Source organism: Oncorhynchus tshawytscha, linkage group LG18 (assembly GCF_018296145.1).
Source record: "Oncorhynchus tshawytscha isolate Ot180627B linkage group LG18, Otsh_v2.0, whole genome shotgun sequence".
Classification (NCBI taxonomy): Eukaryota; Metazoa; Chordata; class Actinopteri; order Salmoniformes; family Salmonidae; genus Oncorhynchus; species Oncorhynchus tshawytscha.
This window is the reverse complement of record NC_056446.1, coordinates 12,667,011-12,684,361: the sequence shown is the minus strand read 5'-3', so window position 1 is coordinate 12,684,361 and position 17,351 is coordinate 12,667,011. Positions and strand designations below refer to the sequence as shown.

At 45.4% G+C, this 17,351-nt stretch overlaps 1 protein-coding gene across 5 annotated transcripts in view; it reads left to right on the top strand.

Annotated features, from left to right (window-relative positions):
* The window catches only part of LOC112217514 (ephrin type-A receptor 7), a 76,936-nt gene that overhangs the window by 17,930 nt on the left and 41,655 nt on the right, over positions 1-17,351 (top strand). For all 5 annotated transcript variants that reach the window (XM_024377839.2, XM_024377840.2, XM_024377838.2 and 2 more), the window contains exons 4-5: positions 4,704-4,859; positions 10,869-11,204. In XM_024377839.2, coding sequence (XP_024233607.1) covers positions 4,704-4,859; positions 10,869-11,204 — 492 coding nt within the window. The remainder of the gene's footprint in view (positions 1-4,703; positions 4,860-10,868; positions 11,205-17,351) is intronic.

Here is a 17,351-nt window from a genome sequence, read left to right as displayed (position 1 = left end):
CCCCACATGCCTTATTGCTTAATTATGCTTTAGAAATCAAACCCAAACATGGATCCAAAGCAATGATTCTGAAATAGCATGTCATGGCTCTGTGAACATTTAGAAACAGGGCGTTTAAAAAATATATATATATTTACTGGCAAAGAATGTCCCTGGTAATATTAACATTGAGTTAGCAGTATAATGGAGTTGATGAAACAATATCTAGCAGAGAGAATAGGAGGTAGATGTGTTTATGCTGTCTAGCCAGACAACTAAGCACCAAGGTCAGAACAAAGCAAAACAAGGAAGGAGAGAAAGACACCCGGAGGAAATGGATGAATAAAAAGCAGCGTCGACTAGAATCCCATCCTTCGTGGGGCCTGTGTTTATAGTTGATATTTATAAGGACGTTTCCCTATCGTAGCAGTGGCGGTGGCGACGGAGACTGTTTAAGGAAAGGCAAAATGGCGTTTTTGAAATAAGAAAATAAACTGTTTCCTTTATCGCGTTTGACCTGCTCCACCTGGCATTCATCAGCGAGCAAGAGCCTGGCCTGCCTGTTGGTCCTGTCGGCTGCAGTTCTCTCCCTCGGCCTCCTTTATCACTCTAATGGCGTGCTATCCTCTCCACGCTGCTCTCTCTCTCCTGCCGGGTCTCTGTAGCCTTCGCTCCTCTCCTCTCTTGCCGGCCGGCCGACTCTTGCATTCTTTCCACATCCATCCTGAAAGACACGCAGGCGGATTTAACACATAATCAAGCTAGATGGGACACGCAATGCGGATTTAACACATAATCAAGCTAGATGGGAGGGTGGCCAGGGGGAGGCCCGGCTCTGACAGGGATCATCACGGCATGCCATGGAGACAGACTGGCACACACTAGTCCATCTCATCGCACTGTTGGCCAGGAGAGCTGGAGCACAGCACTGAGCTCAACACTCACCACCACCACCCTTCCCCCCCACTCTCGACCGAGGCAGGATTACTGGGACTACTTCTCGGGGCTACGCCTGTCCCTCTGAAGGCCTACCATAGTACAATGAGACCGATGTGGAGAAACTCTATATTACTTCTAGCTTGTTAAGACCCTGAAGTCCCCTCTGTCCTCAATAGTTGATAAGGAGAACCTGATTAGTTGTGAGGGTTAATTGGGAAGTGGAAGAGGGGTTGTTTACATATTTCACCGACTCTCTAAAACAAAGGTAAAAACCTTTGCTTTTCCGTAATGGTAACACCAGCTAGAAGTCGAAATGAAATGCAAACTGTCAATCTAAGTGGAAGATTAAACGCAGGAAATATAGTTCAAGTGCCATTGCGCCGGGACATTAGAAATAATTATCGTCTGGTAAGGCTACAGGAAGCGATATGTCAGCCTGTCACAAAATGTCAACGCAGGAATCTCATCCATCCTCTTCCCTTCTTTCCGCCTCTGTGTCCTTTATCCAGATTGTCATTTAATCGCCAAACAGTGAGAGCCGCTGTCTGGATGCAATTCAAAAATGTTAAGAAGCCAGACTCTGAGGAAAAATAAATATTGAGAATTTCGTCTCTTAGTGTGTGTCTGTTCCAGATAACGGCTTCTTGTTTTATCCTCTCGTTGTCTCACACAATGCGGAGAGTGATTTAAACGTCCTCAGAAGAGATAGAGTGAGTCGGGGCAAAGTCATTCTTAACTGAGGCCTTTTCTGTTCTATCAGTGCGGTGCATAAAACCGCTGACTTGCACACTGTTTTCCCCCCATCGCTGAAAGAGAGCGTTTGACCACTGGAAGGAAAATTACAGATGCTGGCTCTGTTACTCCTCGCTAAGGAGCAGGGTGGAATGTCAGATTTTGTGTTTTCTTCCTCCCTCCCTCGCTCTCTCTGCTCCAACCTCAGCCCTGTTCTCTAAGGACTGGCTATATTCGCAGTGTAGTGTATATGAGGCTGGTTGTTTTCAGTGTTTTTCCTCCCCCTTCGCCTGTGTCAACAAGCACAGCCTATTAGCCCCCCGCCCCCTCACATGCGCGTAATTATACGTTTGTCTGTTGGACGTGATCATTCTAGGGTGTGCTAGGGATTATCGTGAGTCGGGAGACGCGTACAGTGTTCTAGAGTGTTTCACTGTCAGTGTAACACTTTGTTAGCGAAGTTCTCAAGTACTGTACGAGAGGCGCCCCCAGGTTTGCCCTGATATTACAGACAAGCACTAGAGAGTGAACCCAGGGTAATTATACAGCAGAGTTTTTTCCCCCTTCTCCCCCTCTGAAGAAATATGTGGCTGCAAAGGAAAGAGGAGGGGAAAATCACTCACTATCAGCCGCTTTCATCTAATGCTTCAACATCTCTGTTTACAGAGTGTGTTTTCAGCTGATGATTCCAGGACCAGGGACTGGCCAAGAGTGTCTGCGCTGCTTGGACATGGAATGCAGGCTCTGGGATGGCTGTGTTTGCCCTTGTCACTCAGTGCACTGTGAGAGAGCACGGGAGAGGGAGAGCCAAGGCGAGCCCAGAAAAATGGTTACCCATGTCACACAGCTGTTTGATTTGATGCCCTACTTTGCCGCCTCGTTGCTTCTGTAAACAGCCGGTCAGACACATTGATAAACACAGGGGCAGAAAAGAAAAGAAACGGGAAATAAACCATATTGTTGCATGGGAACTTTAACTTGGAGTACTGTTTACTTTTGAAAGCCCTGTTGTTCCTAGTGGCTGAGATAGCACTAATCTGGAGACTGGATGCCTGAGAGCCAGGCAGGCAGAGATGGCAGGCGCAATGGGAGCGAGCTGGGCCTCCCCTCAACACTGCTGGCCACCCAGCGGAGCACCACTACCCAAACCCAAAGGCAAACAAGAGTGTTTAAACAGCCATGCGTGGTGGGAGAGGAGAGAGCAGCCTTTCAAACAGCACCGCTGACCATTCTTGAGCGTTCTGCAAAATGGATTGCTCTGTGTTATCACAGGCACAAGCTAACATATGTGAATATTTACGTAGTCTTATCAGAGGATTGTGTGGTGCGTTAGGTGTGGGTATACGTGTAGGTACATTGTTTGCACTTAATGTCTAACGTTACGGTGGATTGGTACATGAGAATTTGTGTGATTAATATGTTTCGGTAGGCAGCACACAGCTCCCATCACAAGGCACTTCTCTCGCAGCTTTAAAACCCTGTTTTCAATTACTGCCGTTCTCAGGTGAGGAAGTATTCGAGATAAAATCGTCTATTCTTCCCCTCTTCCGAAAAAAGGTCTTGTTTCACGAGGCTGGTGCGGTGAGATAAATAGAGAGTGACAGGGCTTTCATGTTGCTGAAATGGGGATACCCCGTCCCTCGGTCTCCTCCTTGCGCTGTGGAGGTGTTAGAATGAGGGGAAACCAGGTTCCTTTATCCTCTCTATTTTAGACCTGTCACAGAAGTACGGCCAAATATCCTGAATCTCCGGGAAAAAAAGGGTGTAACGGAGATGTGAAACGAGGGGACCTCGGTATAAAAAAAACGTTGCCCATTTCCCCAACGGCTCATGTAAAATAAATGTTTTGTATAATTTGATAGTTTGTATGCAGAGCTATTTACAGGCATGTACAATCCTTTGCAGATTGGAACAGAAATCATGTGGCCTAGATTGAGTTTTTTTCTTCTCCTTCCCCACAAGGCTTAGCGTTGGATTTTCCACAAACAGCGGGTCACTGTGGCTTGCTTGTCTTGAAGTGTTGAGACTGAAAAAGCCAGACCCAAAATAGACATTTCCCTATTCACTCATGCTTAAAAGTGAATTTGGAACATGCATGTGATTCACAAAGCCCTCTGTATGAATCGTTTCATTTGTTATACAGGAATTGTTCTGTTTTTTTGTTGTTGTTGCTGCATTATTGCTGGATCTTGTCAGTTACTGTCCCTGTCCCCCCCCCTCCAGATTTAGTGTTTGGTTTGTTGCATAAAACAATGATCCCTAATAACTCACAAGTGGCTGAGTTAACTCATCGCTAAGGGCCCGTTGGGCCCGTTGTTTGGTCGATCGTGTCGCGTGACCTGGAATTTAAACTTTACTTTCATCAAACTTTTTTTTTCATGTCAGATGGTCCAGCGCCATCCTCAGACAAACGCTTTCATTTTTTGGGGGCGTAGTTCTCATTTCTGGAAAAGGCTGAAAAGTTTCAAATCCAGGTCATGTGACATGACCAACCCCCCAAAAAAACAGGGCTCTTACCCATCACACAAACAGCCATGTGACAGGTAGGGAAGAATTCATACACTGTCTCTTATCCCCGGGATATGAGCATATTCACGAAGCTGAAACACTCCAATAATCCATTAAGGGTTTCTACAACCTTGTCTGTTTTCTCTATTCACACCTCACTTAGCACTGCATGCCTGACTAGGACAACACTCCCGCTCAGGCTGGGCTTTGATAAACTAAACACGTATTTATTTACTGACCAGGGGATAAAAAAAAAACAGAACATAAATAGCCCTATTTTCGCCTCTCAGGTTAATAAAGCAGGCATTTTTTTCTCCCTCATTCAGTGCAGGCTTTAACATGGTGATATTTGTGATGCTTTTTTTTTTAAAGTGGGGTTTTGTCAAGCTGGTTGATGAAGCCAGAGGGGCAGGTTGATCCGAACACCAGCTGTTCTGTGATGTGAACAAAAGTGTAATTCTCTGTTCTATCATGCCCTTTCTCTTTTCTGGGAATTCAAGTGTGAACTAACCCCCCCCTCCCTTTCCTTCTTCCTCTGATTATAGCATGTGGCCGTGGGTTCTACAAGTCCTCGTCCCAGGACCTGCAGTGTTCGCGCTGCCCAGCACACAGCTACAATGATCGGGAGGGCTCGTGGCGCTGTGACTGTGAGGACGGCTACTACCGGGGACTCTCGGACCCACCCTCTGTGGCCTGCACAAGTAAGTACGGGAGCGTTGCTAGGTAAATACAGGAAGGACCTGTCTTAGATTCTGCATTTATGCTCTCATGAACACACGCCTGCACGTGCACATGCAAGTCTCCCTTCCAGACCTCCACTGGCCACACTGAGAATGTTCAATCTGGAGGATTGTGAAAAGCCCAGATCTGTTCACCATCTAATCTACTCCAGAGCCCATACCAGTCCCCTGCCTCTGCTTCCCAATATGTCTTTATAATTATGTTCATGGGCCTGAGTGTGTTTTTTTCCCCTCTTACCCCCCCCCTGGCTGGTAGTTAATGATCAGAGGAGCAATTTGCCATTTCCCGTCTAAAAGATTGCAATTACAGTCAACAGCAGCACCCTGTGTCTCCATTTGCTCTGGTCAGTGTTGCAATTATGTGACAGGCATTGATGACCTGTTTACACAGGCCAGGGGATTCATTTTAGAGGGTGGGGCTCATTTGCTCCAAAATCCACATCTGTTGCTCCCAAACAGGTAGATTCACGGGGGGCTTTTACAGGGCTACACCACCAGCTCAAACCAATGACTGGCTCCACAGAGATGGAGGGAGGGAGGACACAGTAGAGCGGGCAGGGTGGTACAAGGACTGGGCTAATAAGGAGAGGTGGAAAAGTGGACTTCCTCTGTAAGTCTGATTTATCCCAGCGTCTCTCTCCCTCTCTCTCTCTCTCTCTCTCTCTCTCTCTCTCTCTCTGTCCATATTTGTTCTGGCCAGTCTTAATTCAGTCCTTGACTTGAAACAAAGACAGGACCGACTCTACTTACCCAACCCCTAGCTACTCCAATCAGAACCCGGTAGTAAACAAAAAGCCCACATTTCCGCGGTAACCACTCAGATGATTTTATGAAAGACTGATCCATTTCGCTCCCCACCAAAGCCTGTCCTGTGGGTTTACTGTCGAAAGATGAAAACAATAACTTTTCACTGCTACGCAATTGACCACGAAGAAGTTTTATATTATTCTGTTATTTCCCGTTGCCCTCTTGTCTGTTCTTTCTGTGAAGAATCACTTTGGTGGAAACAGACATGTGAAATGGCAATGGCCAAGTTGTCTTTTTAATAGACTCCACTGTTTATCTACATAAAGACGAGCTCTGGAACTTTGGCGACTACTGCATTTGATTTTTTAAACCTCCCGCTTTGAGCTGGATGTTTCAATGTGTAGTTCATACATGCATAATCTATGAACATAATTACTGTTTTACCTCAATTAGCCACAAAATCCCTAGTTTGAATGCGACTCTTTTTGTAGAAGGTGTGCTGCGCCATTTTCCCTACATTTTTCCCAATGTGGGCCAGCCTTTGTGGGGTCTGGTCTGGTCTGGTCTGGTCTGGTCTGGGGGTAGAATTCAATAGTAATTGAAAGTGAATTTACATTGCTTGAGCAAACAGCTTGATTGACAGATTTTTAAATGGGCGCTTGTAAACCTCCCTTATCTTAGGCTCTGTACAAACAGAGAGACAGATCTCTGCAGCACATGGATTAGGAATGTCTTTATGAGACTAAGATTGGACGAGGAGGAAGATAAAGATGAAACGTGGATATATTGGGAGAGGTAATTCACTGCAACAGGCAAAAACGGAAATTAAGACGCTAGTTTTTGAAAGGCCGTCGGACAATATATTTTCCATTATCATTGTTGCAAATATTGCGTGTTGAGAGAGAGAGAAGGAAAAACACATTGTATGATATTGTTTTTCCAATATTTGCTCACTCCATTCTTATGCAAAGCCAGGAGATAATGAGAAATGTATGGGGATGGCACTGCAGGAAGGCTGGGAGCATTTTTCCAGAAGCGGAGCAAAGCCTTGAAGCTGCTGACAGGTTGGGGAGTGGGCATCAATCATGTGACAGCTGTGAGCAGTGCTGGCGCTAGCAGGGTCTGAAAAGGGCAGTTGTGAGCAGCCATCTCCCCCTTCCACCCCTCTCCCCCATCTCGCCCCCGTCGTCCCACTCAAATTTGCAACCTCAACAAGTTGACATCTCACAGAGAGGGAGAGGGAGAGGGAGAGAGAGAGAGAGAGAGAGAGGGAGAAGGAAATAATGAGAAATGGAGAGAGAGAGAGAGAGAGAGAGAGAAAGAGAAAGAAAGATTCCATCCTGATTGGAGCCTGTAGTTGCTAGGGGACGGATGAGGGCCAGTGGAACGTAGGAGTCCCTTTCCTCCTTTCTTCCTCCTATCACGGCCTCCCTCTCTTCCACATGGCTTCACTCAGCCAGGTTTTAAACCACCCAGGTCAAAGGTCACGACACATGTTTGCAGATGAAGGATGAGTGCTTGGCTGATTTGAATACCGTTCACCCCCAGCCTCCCCTCTTTCCCTCCATCCCTCCAATTAGTGTGTAGCCCCCTAATAGGGCAGTGTAGGGCTGAGACGGCCAAGAGCACCTCTCTCTTTTAGCTCTGCTCTCTCTCACAGCAAATCAGGACATTAGTCTTTTCTCCTAAGCCCTCTGACTAACTCAGGTCTCTCAGCTCTACACAGAGAGACAGGCTCAGCAAGATGACCTAATTATCTAGTAACTATTGCTATTATCCAAAAAGAGTCAGCCATCTTGGTTTATGCCATATCATTCAGTTAAAAAGGTCCATTCGATTTGGTTAACGAGTGAATGTGCTGTCAGAGGCGGTTATTCATCAGCAATATCACAGGTTCACCCAGTGTCTGGAGAATCAGCTGTATTACGCTATAAGAAGGAGGTGACAGGACACATTCACCCACCCACACACACGCTTGCGCACACACACACACACACACACACACACACACACACACACACACACACACACACACACACACACACACACACACACACACACACACACACACACACACAATGCGGCGTTGGAAGGAAGAAGCTTGTGATTGAGACGTCTCAGACTGTGAGGGCTATGGAAGGCTAATCCGTGAAATGAAACTTCACCGGGAGGAGGGGGTGAGAGGAGAAAACGTAAAGAGATAAGACACCGGGAGGAGAGGAGTGAGAGACGGAAAAAGAGAGAGAGAGAGAGCGAGGGCGGCAAGCCCTTGAGCTACGAGGATCAGCAGACAGACGGCAGAGGCTCAGGATGTCGCCTCTCCTAGCTGCAGGTAAGACGGGGAGGACAGTGTCACCTCACCTTACAGAGGCAGGGAGAGAACTGTGTGGTGGCAGGGGGAACAAAGCCAACCCAGGGAACAGGAAGCACTATGTCTAGTCTAGGACAGCGAAGGGAAGCACTCACTGTATTCCATGTCCGCAAAACAAGACCAAAACTCAGACCACTCAAATTCATTCTAATTCAATATCCTCCCCCAGCTGTTATCTCTGAAATCACTGCCCTGATCTTTGTCACCTGAGACTCAATGAGAGTGGCTGAGTAAATAAAACAAGCTATTGTCTGTTGGTAACCGTGACCATGGTAATGCAGTACAAACAAACGCCTGAGAGATGAGTGTGTGCCTGCGCGTGTGTTTGTGCGTGCACGTGCGTGTATGTGTGTGACTCTCGCTCTTCGTCCCTGAAGAGGATTAAAGGACTAGTTCACTATTTTACAACTTGACGTTAGCTGGTTCCTCACCCTGGAAGTCGTCTATGGGCCAGGAGAAACTGTAATCCATGGTTCAGTTCTCTTTAAACAGCCACTACTAACTTTAGCCCCCACAAGCTAATGGTGGCATGTGAGGGTTTGATGGTTTGGGGTTGATGGTGGCATGTGAGGGTTTGATGGTTTGGGGTTGATGGTGGCATGTGAGGGTTTGATGGTTTGGGGTTGATGGTGGCATGTGAGGGTTTGATGGTTTGGGGTTGATGGTGGCATGTGAGGGTTTGATGGTTTGGGGTTGATGGTGGCATGTGAGGGTTTGATGGTTTGGGTTTGATGGTTTGGGGTTGATGGTGGCATGTGAGGGTTTGATGGTTTGGGGTTGATGGTGGCATGTGAGGGTTTGATGGTTTGGGGTTGATGGTGGCATGTGAGCATGTACATTTTAGTTGTTGTTGCCAGATCACCTTTAAGTAACACATGCCCCCATCGCTTCCATTGATTGTTAGCTTGTGGTGGCTAAGGCTAGCAGACATTTGTAGTGGCTGTTTAAAGAAGACTGAACCCTGGATTACATTACACCTGGCCCATAGACGACTTCCAGGGTGAGAAACTGTCTAACATCAAGTTGTAAAATAGTGAACTAGTCCTTTATGAGCCCGGGTCCAGTGTAGGTGACAGTGCTGAAGTCGTGCCTCGGCTCTAGCTAGAGAGTCGTGCCGCCTCTCCTCTTCAGCTGCCACATGTGTCTCTTTCATCTCCAGAGCCCAGAGTATCACTGGCTCCATCTCATCATTTCCCTCTGTAGCCGTGAATATGGATTGCTCTGTTCTGCCTGCCTCATTCTTCCTAATGGGAGGAATTAGGAAAATAACCTAATGTGCAATATTGGGCTCCTGAGTGGCACAAAGGCACTGCATCTCAGTGCTAGAGGCGTCACTACAGACCCTTGTTCGATCCTGGGCTCTACCACAACTGGCGTGATCCGGAGTCCCATAGGGCGGTGCACAATTGGCCCAGCATCATCCGGGTTAGGGGAGGGTTTGGCCGGGGTAGACCGACATTGTAAAATAAGAATTTGTTCTTAACTGACTTGCCTTGTTAAATAAAGGTTAAATAAATAATATAAATAATGACTCAGACAATTATAGTTTTCGCTCTATGCATAAGTATTACCAATTTGTAAAGACTTTTGTCTAAATAAATGTGGTGAGAAGCTCTTTGGATTTGGATGAAAATGGAGTCGTTTAGTATTTCACATAGAAAATGAAAGATGCTTTTAAAAACGCCCATGAACAAGGAATACAAGTCATAATCTATAGTGCATTAAAAGGGACATAAAACAATCACTTAATTGGAGGCCTACAGTATATAAACATCTGGGTCATAAAGGGCTTGAATTTGAGTGAATAAAGCAGCAATTTGTAAATCATTGTTTTTATGAGAAGAGGGTAATTCTTTGCTATTGTTCAGAGGACAATGGTTTATGTTCTAGTGAAGGATGGATAATTTATAGAACACGTGGGTAGTGTGCTTCCAGTGATATTCTATATAGAGGCTATTGTGGGGCGATAACTCAAGATTTAATCTCACTTGTAAATTCCGGGGCTATTTTTCAAAAACATCAACTTTAAGTGTCTTGTCTCTGCGATTCATTGGAAAGGAAACCCTTTTGTCTCACACTGGGATAATTGTATATTGGGGAGGACTGAGGGAGAGCTAATAATGCCTCGTATCTGCCTCCCTCTGATCCCCTGTTCAGGATAAATAGTTCTACAATGGAATGACATCTCAATCATTTCAACTGGATATTCCTGCCAATGTTACATTTCTGATATACTCCACGTTTGAACGTTAAGGACAATTCGTGACTTGTGAATGCATGGTTATTGAATGAACAGAACGGGCATCCAGAAAGGGACCTGCCTTCACCTCCGCCCGAACCATTCACTCCTTTAAACAGGTGCCTGTTCTTTAACAGTGCTAAGCAGACTCGAAAGGCAATACCATTACACAGTTGACATGACAAATGAGCGATACGTAACACCTTCACATTCATACTTCGCATGTACCCGCATCAAATCAGAGTGGTAGGAATGCAGTCGTTATGCATTGTAATTGTCCCCATGTGTTGTCTCAGTTTCGCAGCCTACTCCTCATTGACCTTGGCTTTGCTGGTGTTTGACTTCCTCTCTACCTACCTGCACTAGTTTTTCTTTTTAGATTTGAGCTCTATTATAATTGCGTGTCAGTGTGGCCCAAAGAGTCAGAGCTGGCATGTCCCGTGCCAGTCAGTCTGAGAGAACAGAGCAGAACAGTGAACCGCATATCCAGTCAGTACGCACACCCAGTCGGCTGTTACTTTCCCTCCCTGGCACTCCGTTATTTAACTCTCCCTCCTCTTCCTCCTTCCTTCCTTCCCTCCTCTCCCTCTTTGTCTGCCTCCCGCCCTGACAGGACCTCCCTCGGCGCCACAGAACCTGGTCTACAACATCAACCAGACCACGGTCAGCCTGGAGTGGAGCCCGCCTGCTGACACGGGCGGCCGCAACGACGTCACCTACAGGATTATGTGCCGGCGCTGCAGCTGGGAGCCCGAGGAGTGCGTAGCGTGCGGGGGGAACGTGGGATACTCCCCCCAGCAGGCGGGATTAGTGGACACCTACGTGAGCGTGGTGGACCTGCTGGCCCACGCCAACTACACCTTCGAGGTTGAGGCAGTCAACGGGGTATCTGACCTCAGCCGCACCCAGAGGCTGTTCGCCGCAGTCAGCATCGCCACCAGTCAAGCAAGTAAGGAGTCTGATTGGCTCAGAGAGATCAAATTCTGGGGGTTTGGCTAGATTCCAGAACACGGTCCTACGTCCTAACATCCACCCTTTCCTGTACACTTTAATTAATAACGATGGCTAAATTCCTTGCACTTTCATATTCCGCTGGTGTGGTCTAGAATTGCCTTCATGATTAAGTTACAAAGAAACACACGTTTTCATTTGCAGTACTTCATGGTCTCCTAGATGTTCAGGATAAGCGAGACAGATCTGGCCCTTTTAGGATACAGAATCATGTCAAACCTTTGCACTTAGCCTTTGCACGACACAAACTTTCGCGCATTTCACATACAAACCAATGGCTATTATGAGGTCTGCCGTTCAACTGAAAACACGCTAAGTACCTTAATCATACCTCATTGGCATTAATGACCATAGGCTGATACGCAGCATTTACAGTTGGCATATTACCCAGATTCATTTAATATGTGTGTCAGAGCTACGGTGGAAAACATTAGTAGCATAGCAAGGCTTGCTGCGAGTTGTACCATCGGAAACAGTGCGTGTCGCTAGCTCCCCTGGGAACCTAGCATAATTAAAATGCTGTATTTTCTTGGTGACACACTCCAACTGAAGCCAGCACTCCACCTTTTCTTAAATTCATTATTTCTATGGATCCAGCAAACAAGATTTATCTTTCATGCTCAAGCGTCCATGAAGCGCAGTTGGAGTCAAAAGGGAATACTAACTAGGGTCATTAAAAGAGGGTTGCACAGCCATTGTAGCTTGTAAAGAGTGTTTGGGGAATATCATCATCATAACCATGTTGCTAACCAGTAGCTACGAGAATTCGGGGACTTGTGTGGCGCACACTGAGGCTCTTGTGGTATATGTTGAGGTTTGACTTTGAACCACCTTTCAGATGACCTGAAATTAGACTTGTTGATGTTGTCTTTTTTAGACTTGACTTCACCCCAACCCAGCCCTATACACGACTGCAGAAGAGCTGCAACTCTTTCGTTTTTTTTTCCTTGAAAGAATTGGGTCAATCCTGAACATGCAGCCATGTCCTGTGATGCTCTCCTAGTAAGATGAATCCGCATACGGTATCTGTTTTATTTCAGACCTTTTTGAGTGCACTCGTTTAGAATACTCTACTGTGTTGTTTGTTCGCGTGTACTAAGAAATATATATCAAATAGACAAAATGGAAGAACAAATATCGCAACAACCCCCCATTCTAAGACTGTCAAAAGGAGAGAGAGGAGAGAGACAGAGAGACAGAGAGAGAGAGAATGGATAATTGTGGCCAGGCAGCAGCATGAATGTGGGTTAAACTGTAGGGAATGATGTATGTTCCGTGACACGGTTCATGACAGAGACACACGCTGGATGGTTCTAGGGGTTGCCTTGCCAAGGACACAAGGACACTGCAAGGAGGGAGACCTGCAGGGAAAGATGGGGGAAACAATTAACACATGGCTCCCTCAGAGCCTCTTATAATTACACGTGGCATGTTGACAACAGACAATTGCTCTGTTAACCCTGCGGTATATTTAGCCATCAGAAATAGTGGAAAATAGAGGGAAGCATTTGATGAGGAAGAAATTAGGTTTACGTCTTAAAGCTAGCATTAGGCTACTATTTGAAGCAAGAATTGCATAGTTTGAGATGCTCACTGCTATTTAGTGTAATTAGATGTGTTTATAGATGTTTTGTTACCCTATAGCCTAGGTACACTATGACACATTTGAAGAATTGGGGGATGTAGCAGACTGCTTGGCTTCAGTTTGATGATGTGCCAACACATATTGTTAGTGAGATCCTCATGTGAGAGAGCGAGCAGAATCAGTGTTGCTGCGCGGGTTGCAGCCCAGATGTTAACCCTGTCCTGCGGTGCTTTTCAGCACTGGCCACTGGGCCTTCATCGTGTCCGGATCCTGTGCCCGGGCCATTAGGGAACGCTCCAGCGCTTTTTAATTGGAACGTCGGCTGCTTCCTAAAACAATGGCCCCCTTCCCGAGCAAGCATGTACAAGTCGGGCCACATTGCTAATGAATGACTGCAATAATAAACCCTTTTACGCCTCACCATCCAGAATTGATGAACCGTTCCTCGGGATGGAGTTAGCGAGAGAGTGAGCCGTGGTCCTGAAAAAGTCTTGGAAGAGAGGAGAGGAGAGACCATCGAGCAGGTAGTGCCTCTCTCTCCTGCTGAAGGATAATCAACCCGTGAAGAGGAGATGAGGAGAGAAATAGAGGAGCAGGGTGACTGCGAAAATGCAGATGGTGATTCATCTGATTAGGAATTCACACCTCCCCTAATTATACCAAAGGACGTGTAAGGAGTAAGGCTGTGAGGCAGTCTGCAGCCGTGGATGAGTCGAGGATCTGCACAAGGTGCTGAGTGCTTATTGTTCCCGGGTAAACCAAATTTACCTCCCAGCTCTGTCTATAAGTGTGTTTAAATAACTACTGTTGGAGATGCGGCGCATTGCAAGTTCATCATCTTGTTTTGTCTTCGACTCTCCCCCTCGCATCCTCACCACGTCCTCATACACAGGTGAATTAATATGAACTTGTCATCACATCTTGACGAGGTGGAGTTTTTCCGGAAAAAAAAGTTAGGCTAGCTAGACGGAGAGTGCATTTCAATCAGGGCACTATTGTCGCTTGACAACTCTAGAGAGCTGCCCTCGAAGATCCTCCATACTCCGAATGCTTTCATGACGCTACACTTGTAAAGAAGGACTTTTTGTTCTCTCAGAAGCCTGTGAGTGAGAACTGCTGATGGAATAACCATTCATATTTATTCAAGAGAGTGTGTCATCTCATCACATCTCAACACATCACATCTCAACCCGAAAATTCCCTGTGGAGAACCACGGTAGAAATATGATTGGAATTGGTTACGGGGAATGGCTATAGGAGCACTATGTGTGACGGGACACTCAGCCACAGAACAGTGGATGATGCTGCTAAGGTGTGAGCATAAAGTGGCGTAAACAATGTATTACAGCTGCAATGTGTCACTTTTTTTGGCGACCGACCAAATTCGCATAGAAATGTGAGTTGTAGGTTCATCTCAATTGAAGTCTAAGAAGCGGTAGATCTGTTCTATGTGCGCTATTTCTATGCTTCCCGTTGTCGAGTTTCGTTTTTTCGCGTATTTAACTTTCGGTTTTGTATAGCAGCTTGAAACAGCTGAAAGTGCTATATTTTTGATCATTGAAAAGATATTTCACAGCGATTGATATGGTATTCTCTACACCAGCGTATCTCAAACTCGGTCCTGGGGATCCAATGGGGTGCAGTTTTTTTTTTTTTTTTGCCATAGCACTACACACCTGATTCAAATAATCAAAGCTTAACGATGAGTTCATTATTTGAATCAATTGTGTAGTGCTGGGCCAAAAAAACAAAACTTGCACCCCTCGGGTTCCCCAGGACCGAGTTTGAGAAACACTGATCTGCACTATAGACTACATTGCTTGTTTTGTCATATGAACAACCAGGAAATGGCGAAGCGATTTCTGCACATTGCACCTTTTGAAGGGGGAAAGGGGGTAGCTGTGGAAATGGATTTGAATGCTGACTGCTCATATTAGCCAGGAGCAGGGAACAGGTTACATACCGATAGAAACGTCTACTGTTGCTGTTTGTGTTCAGAGCCCTCTAGTATGAGTCAGCGTGGGATTGGGATATAACTTAGCGATATGTTTTTATTTACACCGCGATGAAAATCGGGGGTTGTCTTTTATTCTTCCTTTCATCCTCCTTCATGGTTGGAACTGTAATAGATCGCACCGTTGATAGCCTTTTAAAAAATGTTTTTAAATCAATTGTTGCAGATTAATGGATTCAGAAAAACAATGTTGCTCTCCCGGTTTATTTTTAGATCATCTCCTTCAGGACTGTCGTTGTGTAACTTCATATTTACTTCGAATGAGATCAGAGTGTCCTCAAGTGCAGACCTATTTAAACACTCAAAGGGAACAACGGGCTATTCCCTTTGCCACCATTTTACTCGGCGAGAAAATGCTTTGTGGCACACGTGAGTGTCTGCTAAGCATTTCACTTTGATCTGAGAAGCCTCTATGCTCTAGCCTTGCGTGAGAAGCAAATATCTCCCTTTCAGCACAAGTTGTTGGGCTGCTAGTGTTGTCAGGACTACGTTATTGTTTGCTGTCAGTCATTTGTATGACGGTCTACAGCAACCAGTATTAGTGCTGTGATGGGATAATTAATCTCCCTTAAAGCGGCAATCAGCAGTAGAGACATTAACAAAGCTGAGGGAAGGGGCTGGAGAAATGTCATCACTCTCAAAAATTCATTGGCCGAGCTATAGACGCAAGGTTTGACCATCCATGATATCGAACTTATAGTGTCAACTGTGTTTTGAGGCGGTATAGTGTTTGTTTACATTTTCTTTGTTACAAACATTGGAGTAAAACAAGCTTTTATCTGGGGTTCTGATGGGGGTACGACAGTTGATCGCGAGTCATATTCTTCAAGAATCAATGGGTACATGTCATTAAATTGAAGTCCAAAAAAGGGATGTAGCAACTGCTGATTGCCCCTTTAACACAGTGAAATTAGTTGGATAAATGTTGGGAGTGAGACGTGTTTAAACGGGCAACCATGCAAGCTGATACTCTGTGGTTCTCGAACGGTAATATATACAGTGCCTTGCGAAAGTATTCGGCCCCCTTGAACTTTGCGACCTTTTGCCACATTTCAGGCTTCAAACATAAAGATATAAAACTGTATTTTTTGTGAAGAATCAACAACAAGTGGGACACAATCATGAAGTGGAATGACATTTATTGGATATTTCAAACTTTTTTAACAAATCAAAAACTGAAAAATTGGGCGTGCAAAATTATTCAGCCCCTTTACTTTCAGTGCAGCAAACTCTCTCTAGAAGTTTAGTGAGGATCTCTGAATGATCCAATGTTGACCTAAATGACTAATGATGATAAATACAATCCACCTGTGTGTAATCAAGTCTCCGTATAAATGCACCTGCACTGTGATAGTCTCAGAGGTCCGTTAAAAGCGCAGAGAGCATCATGAAGAACAAGGAACACACCAGGCAGGTCCGAGATACTGTTGTGAAGAAGTTTAAAGCCGGATTTGGATACAAAAAGATTACCCACGCTTTAAACATCCCAAGGAGCACTGTGCAAGCGATAATATTGAAATGGAAGGAGTATCAGACCACTGCAAATCTACCAAGACCTGGCCGTCCCTCTAAACTTTCAGCTCATACAAGGAGAAGACTGATCAGAGATGCAGCCAAGAGGCCCATGATCACTCTGGATGAACTGCAGAGATCTACAGCTGAGGTGGGAGACTCTGTCCATAGGACAACAATCAGTCTATATTGCACAAATCTGGCCTTTATGGAAGAGTGGCAAGAAGAAAGCCATTTCTTAAAGATATCCATAAAAAGTGTTGTTTAAAGTTTGCCACAAGCCACCTGGGAGACACACCAAACATGTGGAAGAAGGTGCTCTGGTCAGATGAAACCAAATTGAATTTTTTGGCAACAATGCAAAACGTTATGTTTGGCGTAAAAGCAACACAGCTCATCACCCTGAACACACCATCCCCACTGTCAAACATGGTGGTGGCAGCATCATGGTTTGGGCCTGATTTTCTTCAGCAGGAACAGGGAAGATGGTTAAAATTGATGGGAAGATGGATGGAGCCAAATACAGGACCATTCTGGAAGAAAACCTGATGGAGTCTGCAAAAGACCTGAGACTGGGACGGAGATTTGTCTTCCAACAAGACAATGACCCAAAACATAAAGCAAAATCTACAATGGAATGGTTCAAAAATAAACATATCCAGGTGTTAGAATGGCCAAGTCAAAGTCCAGACCTGAATCCAATCGAGAATCTGTGGAAAGAACTGAAAACTGCTGTTCACAAATGCTCTCCATCCAACCTCACTGAGCTCGAGCTGTTTTGCAAGGAGGAATGGGAAAAAATTTCAGTCTCTCGATGTGCAAAACTGATAGAGACATACCCCAAGCGACTTACAGCTGTAATCGCAGCAAAAGGTGGCACTACAAAGTATTAACTTAAAGGGGCTGAATAATTTTGCACGCCCAATTTTTCAGTTTTTGATTTGTTAAAAAAGTTTGAAATATCCAATAAATGT